This window comes from Ochotona curzoniae, unplaced genomic scaffold (assembly GCF_017591425.1).
Source record: "Ochotona curzoniae isolate NIBS_2020 unplaced genomic scaffold, NIBS_Ocur_1.0 scaffold_1852, whole genome shotgun sequence".
NCBI classification, from domain to species: domain Eukaryota; kingdom Metazoa; phylum Chordata; class Mammalia; order Lagomorpha; family Ochotonidae; genus Ochotona; species Ochotona curzoniae.
This window is the reverse complement of record NW_024467087.1, coordinates 15,115,205-15,124,232: the sequence shown is the minus strand read 5'-3', so window position 1 is coordinate 15,124,232 and position 9,028 is coordinate 15,115,205. Positions and strand designations below refer to the sequence as shown.

The window sequence follows — 9,028 nt, the reverse complement described above, 5'->3', positions numbered from 1 at the left end:
CCAATTTACCCTGATCGGTCCACTCCTAGACCCAGATCTCATGCATGGCAGTGGGTGCTAGGCCCCTACATGGCATGACGTGTCCCATCCATCCTGGCCTTTGTATGAGCTGCTGGATGTTGCAGCCAGCCCTGCCCCACAGCCTGTTTTAGGGTGCTCATGCAGGTGCTACAGCTTGTACCTGCTCCGCCTGTTCCCAGCCCCAGTACCCATGAGTATCAATAAGTTCCATGATCATGCCTAGCTTAGCCCATCACCATCCCAACTCTTAATCTAACCAGCAGGACTTGTAATTCCATAACGTTGGGCCTACATATCCCCCATAGAATCTACTCACGGACCTGATTCTCTTGCATGTTGGTTGGTGACATGGCCCAGCCTGATGTGTCTGTCCCCTGATAAGACACTCACTGCCAGGTACTGGGATTTAGCCCTGCTAGACAGGCCCCCTAGGCTTAGCTAGCATGTGGGCTAGTGTGTGGTGGTCTTCAATGTTCTGTGCTAACAAGCCCAGCTTAGATTTCCCATGTGGGCTGGGACATTGGTCTGACCTGTAAAGATCTGCCAGTCTTTCCCCTCCAAACCACCAGGTCTCAGTCCCCTAGCTTACCTGCAAGTACAGCGGCCTTGCCGTTTGAAGTCCCTTAGGAGTCATTCTTCTCCTGCAAGATACTTCCAGGATGGCCCTCCCTACCCCACATCCCCTTGCTCCTTTCCCTAATCAATCCACCATCCTTTTGCCCAGGAGTGCATGGGTCCTTCAGCCCAGCCTTCAGAATCCCAGTAGGTTGTGTGCTGGTCCAGTGCTCTGCCATCTGCCGTCCTCCTGGGTCCCAAATTCCTGGCACATGTGCTGGCCTGGTGTCTTACCCCTCCACACACACAAGAAGTCTCCAGACCTGGTCCACCAGCACACCAGAGTAGTGAGCTGACCTGTGATTCTCCTCTCTGCTCTCCTCACCTTGCCCAGGACCAAATACATGAGGAATTCCCCAGGTTTGCTCCACCTGACTAGAGGTGAGCTCCCAGGTCCCAACATGCCCACTGGCACTATGCCCCTAGCCTTACCCTCTCACCCAAGCCTGTATCCTCAGGCCCCTCTGGGGCGCCCACCACCTCCCCACCTGGTGTGTTCCAGTATGTGCTGGTGCGGGAGCATGGTGAGCAGGCTGCTGCCTCCCCTAGATTTCATTAATTCTTGCTGTCAGAGATGGCCCTAACTATAAAATAGGAACCTGCTCCTGTTCAACATTAAATCATTTGTTGAAGAACTTGACATTATTAATTCGATGCTGCTAGTTTGATACTTGGTAATTTGAATATGTAGTTAGACTTCTCCTGTGCAAAGAAGTGTTTTGTTATGCTTATAAACACATTTATTAGAAGAAGGATTAAACTATTAAGGGTTATATTATGAATAATTCTGTATTATTCACTAAGGCATATTATTTAAGGAATAGTATTGTTTTGTCAGCCTAAGTCAGTTAGGATATTGCCTATTTTTCTTTTTTTAAAGATCTATTTATTTTTGTTGGAAAGGCAGATTTACAGAGAGAAGGAGAAACAGAAAGATCTTCCCTCCTCTGGTTCGCTCCCCAAAGTGGCCACAAAGGCTGAAGCTGAACCGATCCGAAGCCAGGAGCTTCTTCTGGGTCTTCCATGTCAGTGTAGGCTTTGAGCCATCCTCACTGCTTTCCCAGGTCAGAAACAGAGAATTGGATGAGAAGTGGAGCAGCTGGGACATGAACTGTTCCCCATATGGTTTCCCGGTGTATTCCAAACAAGGATTTAGCCAGTGAGCCACTGCACTGGGCCTTACCTCTTTTTCTTAACAAATGCCTTTGTCCTCTCAGGACCAACCATTCGATGATCTTAACTTCTAGAGCTTCACTGTAAATGATTATTTCTTTATACTCAATGCCTCAGCCTCAGAATTCGGCTGTATTTGGGATGATGCCTTACTCTAAGGACTCTTCATGCAGCCTTACGTTTTCTATTTATTTAATAAAAAGAACACCACATGCATTGGTGCACTTCTATTGCTCGTGGTCATCTTAAGGTGGTGGTTGGAATTTTGAATGAGAAATATTTAGATTATGAGTCTTTTTCACATTGGAAAGCACCTCATTCCACATTTAGCTACCATTTTTGACTTAGTTTTCTCACCAAAAAAAAAAAAATCTCCTTGGAGATGATGTGATGGACAACCTTTTACCTTTCTATAGGAAGTGCTGTCATGTTTGTTGAATGGTTCAGTGGGCAAATCTACAAAAATACTACAGGTGATAAAACCACATTGACCAGTTTTCCAAGACAGCAAGGCCTTTTACTGGGCCCATGACTGTTCTTTCAGCGTGTTTATCAGCTTTTTAGTGCCTTAATGTCAATACAACTGAGACAGAATTGGAACTGATAGGGATTTATTATAGTAACTGGGAAATATGATTCAGTCGTGGAATTGTTGGGCAACATAGACCAAATGAGAACAAACCTAAATAGAGGAGGAAATCCCCTCAGGCCGTTGGTCCTGTGTGATTATTTATTTGCTCCTGAACCTCCTGTGCTCGGGAGCAAATAAATCCTGCCTGCCTCCGTGTGTAGAAGTGGTTTTGAAAGCCACAGGAACTGCTTTTCTAATTAGAACAGTCTCTGAGGGCCTCCGCACGGCATTGGTGGTTTCTAGGACTCCTCATGAGAGAGTGCTTGGACCAGTGGGTGATTATGGTGAACATTTGGCTGGGTAGCTACACTTTAAGTGCTCATGCACTTTACCCTGCCACGTGGGAACCATTAGGGGCAGCACAGCGCCCAGCCAACTGCAAGAACATGGCTTCAACTGCAGCAAGAATTGTGTCCCAGGCCCTGTGAGGAACCATATTCTGAGTGAGCTTGCCTGCTTAGCATGTTATAGTGCTGTAGGAAGCAGCCGCTTCAGAAAGCTGCATAGGGAAAACCCTGAAATCGCCCTGTGGCTCCCACACTGCTGTGGGATGTTAATCTGCAGAGAGGGGCACTGGCAGAGTAGAGGGTGTCAAAGGGCTTCCTTTTGTAAAACAACAAAAATGAGCAAACTAAAACACAAGCAACAGCAACTGGTGAACTCTTTTGGTATAGTTCATGTTTCCAGGAAGTTGCATGTTTCTATTTCTTTGAGATTTGTTGGTGAGGTTTGTTCATTTTTGGCTCACTTAAGATTGCTTTTAGCAGGTATCCCAGGGAAACGTTACACTCTGGGAAATGCCAGCGGGAAGTAGGAATCCAAATTCTTATCAATGCGTAATGCCCTTTGATCTAGTAATACTGCTTTGCAGAATTTATCCCAAGGAACTGAACAGAGACATGTTGAAAGTTATATACAAGGGTATTTATGGTGGTATTCCAGCAGTGAGAAATGGGAAATGATCGAAATTTTAGCACAGCCATAAGAAATGGCTAAATTGTAACACTTCCTTAAACATATACAACCAATTACAAGTTATGTTTCTGAAGCAGACTTAATGACAGAAAAATACACAGCATTAAATAAAAGCAAAGATGAAGGAGGACAACAGATCATCTCTGGATGCTATCATTGTAGGCACCTTTATGATTTTCTGTATTTTCAAAAACTCCTAAAGCAAATAAGTTGCTTTAAAACTCCGACTAATAAACATGATTTGCACATCAATATATACAGCTCTAGAAGAAATCCTCGCAAAACTAGAACAAGTTTATCACCCAACTCCCAATAAACATTTGTGAGATAGGTATGCAGATGGGTGGACAAATAGATGAGTGACAGTGGACATTTGTAAACGCCATCATCGAGTTTATAAGACTGCAAAGTTACAAAGATTTATTCATTAAAAATCACCATTTAATGGACAGAAAATCTTCTTCTCTATATCTGACTTTCCAGTAAAAATAAACTAAATCTTTTTTTTTTAAAATCACTATTTGTAGGCATGTCTTCAGACATGAAAGGTACTGAAGGAGTACTAACATTGACTGGCTGATGGTAGACAAGGAGTTACGGTTCACTCTTGTTGCCCATTTGCTGGCATTCTCTGTGTGTGTCCTTACATTGTCTCTCGCATCTGCTATTTCACTAGTTTGGCTTGTGACTGAGTATATTGAAAATGAAACCCATGGCATGACTTCAGTTCCTATTCAAAGCAGTTCAGGCTCTGTCTAGGTAGATGGTGTGTGGAGACAGACTCTGGCTGACCCAGTCTCAGAGAGGAGCTTACTGATCATGAGGAAAAGCAGGATAGTGTTGGTAGCTCAGGGCAGCCAGTCTCTAAAACGTGTGAGACCATTCAATGCTCTCCTTGATAGAGGGTTATGTATTCTCTATTCTTAATAGTAGTCTCATGAAACAGAGGTGTGATAGATGTAGAACTTGAGCTCCCCAAGGAATAACACATAGGGCTTAGTCATGTCACAATTTGTGTAGTAAATTCAGAGTAAGCACTTCATGAAAATAGGATGTGGGACTGATTGACCTACAATTGTTTCCCACAAGGTCTTATTATCTTTTGGATACTTCGATCAAATTGCTGAAACAGAATCTGGCTTCTTTGCAAATCTGTCAGGATACAACACAGGATGCATAAGTGAAATCTACATGTTTTCTCTCCAGTATGCTCTCTTATCTGTGAAGCCACCTGTGTCAAAGAAAGCCATTAGACTTTTGCTTGACATTCTGTATTTCTGCTCTTGGCAGCCTATTCAACGCAATGTGCTCAATTTCAGTCACTGTTATAACCAAGTCTATGATACTAATGTTAGTGCCTTGTTTTCTATCTGCTCTGCCTCAATACTGGTAAGGCAGTCAGTTTACTCTATCTTTTTCAACTTGAGACATTCTTTGTTACTCATTTTGAAAAATTATATTCACAACCTGAAGAATTCACACCCAAATTGCTCTTGTCCTATAGATTATTATATCTGAATATGATGGACTCCCTTAAAGGAGATCAACTGGCCATTTTAATCTGTAGCATCCTTATGAGGCTAATGCTCACTCGAACCATGTAAGGTAGGCACTAGTAGCTTGGTTTAATGAATGAAGATTCTAGCTTTCAGAATTTAAATTCATGAATAATAATTTGAGCCTGATCTCTTGGACCAGTTCACTCACTGCCTGTGATTTTCCCACCATGCATCTGATGTTGGGGGGACAGCATGGTTTCTCGGTCCGACTGAACCTAATAACACAATGATCACCTAATCTCCTGCTCTGTTCCTACCTCACTCCTGTACTTTTCTTGGAAACAGATGCCAATTTTTATTTTTGACAAATAACTATATACATGAAACACACAATAGGGAACACATTTGTAACATGGAATGCTGAAATCAGGCTAACTAGTTTCCATCCCATTTTGCTTATATTACCTTGCCAAGATCCAGTCTTTGCAACAAGACCAGGATTCAAGCTTTGAATAACTAATATGGAGGGTGTTGATTTGAGCCTGCTTTCAATTTTTTGTATTTTACTTAGTTCCCAGTAACTTGTAAGCCAATCCAAAAACATGCCTTATATTTCTCACATGATTGTTCCTTGCTGGAGGCTCAGCCCTTCAAGACATCTTGGGTTCCATCATGCATTGAAGAACTGACACATTCTTCCGTTGTAAGAACATAAGGCTTGCTGTGATGAGAGCAACTGTACTCCGCCTGTAGGCCAGAATCATAAGAACAGGTGCAGTAGAAGAGATCAGTGAGAAGCAGGCCATTTGGGCTGAAGATAGAAGGTGAAGACGAGGAGAAGGCAATTTTCAAGAGTCAAGAAATGCAGAGGGATAACCACTATTCTCTGAACGATTGCTTAAGAAAAGCTGGAGGCTAATCTAAGCTTCAAAAGGAGTTGAACAAATTCAAGTGCAAAAATTCGTGTGTGCTGCTATTGTTTTGAGAGGAAGGTGGCTGGATTCCCTCCAGGTTTGGAACATTAAAATTTGAGATTTGAATGAAAATTTGCAGGGACCTCTTGGAATTAACCATTACACATTAAACTCAAATGCATCCTGGTACCATCATTGTAGAGGTTGAGGGATTAGCCTTTCAAGGCGGTTTCAGCACCAAATCGCAGACCCACGTATCCACACTGGTTTGGTTTTTTCGTGTCCTTTTTTATTACTAACTCAGAAACTTTCTGGGGAGGTAATCTTTCGGGCCTTGAGAGCCAAACGCTATAGGACTCGGCTACAGAGACCAGAAGGTTGAGCCGGGAGCTACAAGGGAGCTCACAAATGCAGGGCTTAGTTCCTGAGTATCTTTCCCCCTTCTATTTTTGAATTCTTGCCACCAGGGCTGTACAGGGAAGCTGCGCATAATTTTTAGCTGTCAACATTGTCATTTTCTGTACCCCATGGAAAGGAGGATGAGGCACCTGCTCTGCAGTTGGTCCCATGTGCCACCTGGGTGCCCTCTTCTTGTGCAACTGAGCCTCTCAGGAAAATGCAAATTTAGGAGTAAATGAAAGAAGGTCTAAGTCTGAGGGGCCAAGAGGGTCCAGTCTGGAGTGCTTGGCAGCACCTGTTGTGGCACCTACCTTTTTTCCCTCTTTATTTCCTCCATTATCTCAGAATCCATGTTTCATTGTCATCAGCAAGTAGCTGCAAGTGACGTATGTGGTGACTGAGGAGAAGAAGCACCAGGAGGCATAATAGAAATTACCACAAGGCAGGCAATTTCTTAAAGAAACCCTATTTTTGAGGGTTGGCATTGTGATGTAGTGGGCAAAGTAGCTACTCTGTGAGCCTGGCATCCCATATGAACAATGATTCGAGTTCTGGTTGCTCCATTTCCAACCTAGCTCACTAATGGCCTGGGAAAAGCAGTCAAAGATGACCCAAGTGTTTGGGCCACTGCTACCCACATGGGAAATCTGGGAGAAGCTCCTGACTCCTGGCTTTGGCCTGGCCCAGCCCCGGCTCTGACTGTAACTTTGACTTTCAAGTAAATAAGATAAATCTTTAAAAAAAAAAAAAAGAACAACAAGAAGCCCTGTTTTTAGGAAAATACACATTAGATACTAATTCATATTCTAGTGTTATATGCAAACTCACTATATAAAATTTCCAATTTACATTAGGGAGGGCCCTTTGCTTTTGCCACAACATTTACTTGAGTAAATCATAATAATAAACAGTTAAGGCGACAGCTTTACTTCTCTAGTGCTGCACTGTTCAATAAGGTAACCGCTAGCTACATAGCCAATAGCCCCTAGTGGCTATTAAGCATTTTAAATATAGTTAGTTTGAATTCAAATGTTCTGTAAGGGTAAAATATACATCAGCTCTCAAAGACCTGGCATGAATAACACTTAATAATTTTATATAGACTACATACTACAATTATATCATCTGGATTTGGACTATAAACATCTATTTTTGGCAATGCATTTCCTGATTTAAATAAGTGTGCCTGTACAGGAGACACAAGGCCATTGCAAAAAGGAGAGGGAGCAGTGGAGATCTGCACTGGGGAAATTTGTGGTGCAAAAATGCATCGTGCCTCAGCTGCCCCTCAGCCTGGTCCACTGCATGAAGCAAGTGTTCTTTCATTTCCCCAGGTCCATCTGATCTAGTTAAGGCCCAGAGGGGACAAGGGAAAGGCACTTGGAGATTTCTAGGCCCTTACCATCTTAGCCATTGAGCTCGCAGTGGGAGATAGTGACAATGCGACAAGAACGTTCTCTGGGCCTCTCTGGGCCTCCATGCTTGGCCGAGAGTAAGAGGAAGAACACTGCAGTGAGCCCCTTCTTCACTCCCAAGGCCATCTGATAGAGCTGCTGTCGTACCTCCTTCTGCCAATAGGCATAGATGAGTGGGTTGAGCAGGGAGTTGCCCACCCCAAGCAACCACAGGTACCGTTCCAACACGACGTAGAGCTGGCACTCCTGGCAGGCCACCTGCACAATGCCAGTGATAAAGAAGGGAGCCCAAGACAAAGTGAAGCTTCCAATGAGCACAGACACGGTGCGGACAGCCTTGAAGTCGCTGAGAGTCCGTGGAGGCCGGCAAGCTCCAGCCACGGCTCCTGCGTGCTCCATCTTTCGGATCTGCTGACTGTGCATGGAGGCAATCTTGAGCATGTCACAGTAGAAGAAGACAAAGAGGAACTGGGCTGGGAAGAAGCCAACGCAGAAGAGGGTCAGCACGAAGCGAGGGTGGAACACGGCAAAGAAGCTGCAGGGTCCCTGGTAGACGGTCTGCTGGAAGATGGGGACTCCGAGTGGGAGGAAACCAATGAAGTAAGACAACAACCACAGCCCGGCAATGCATGCTCCAGCCACGAGCCCACTCATGATCCGGAAGTAGCGGAGGGGCTGCCTGATGGCAAGGTACCTGTCAAAGGCGATCAGCATGACCGTGAGGACAGAGGCAGCTGCAGAGGAAGTCACAAATGCCATCCGAAGACTGCACAGGGTCTTCTGTGTGGGCTGAGCAGAGTTGGAGACTTGGTCAGAGACCAGGCCAGAGATGGCTACACCAATCAAGGCGTCAGCCACAGCCAGATTCAAGGTGAAACAGAGACCTACACCGTCGCTCCTGTGGATCAACAACAGCACAGCCAGGGCCACTAGTGCGTTAGCAGCAATGATGAGGGAGGCCAGCACAGCAAGTATCACTCCAAACGAGAAAGAGGCCTCCATGTCTTGAAGCAGCGGGGCTTCCACTTACCAGATCATGCTGATTTTCCAGCCCAATTTCTCCAATGCAGGGGCCAGAGGAGGAGGAGCTGCGGGTTCAGAGCTACAGCGTGATTCCGGCCACTGATGGCCATCCAGGCTGGCAGCTGGCCATCTTAGGGATCCTGTGGGTCCTGAAGAGGTCCTCCTTCTCTTGTGCAGTCCCGAGCCTCCGGCCACTGCAACTGCAACTCTCCAGGCAGCAGTCCACAAGCAGAACTGCGGCTGATCCCAATTCTGAGCTAGTCCCTCCCCTGCCAACCTGCGAGTTACTAGACAACTCCCAAGTACCTGGTGTCTCACCAGGCCCTCTCTTCTCGTTGATGCCTCAGAGATTTTGTTTGGAGG

The 9,028-nt window shown here is 45.0% G+C and overlaps 1 protein-coding gene across 1 annotated transcript; it reads right to left on the bottom strand.

Annotated features, from left to right (window-relative positions):
* Nucleotides 1-7,543: 7,543 nt before the first annotated feature.
* GPR119 (G protein-coupled receptor 119) lies at nt 7,544-8,735 on the bottom strand. The gene has a single exon (XM_040999944.1). The coding sequence runs from the start codon at nt 8,642-8,644 to the stop codon at nt 7,634-7,636; it is 1,011 nt and encodes a 336-aa protein (XP_040855878.1). The 5' UTR covers nt 8,645-8,735; the 3' UTR covers nt 7,544-7,633.
* Nucleotides 8,736-9,028: the final 293 nt, after the last annotated feature.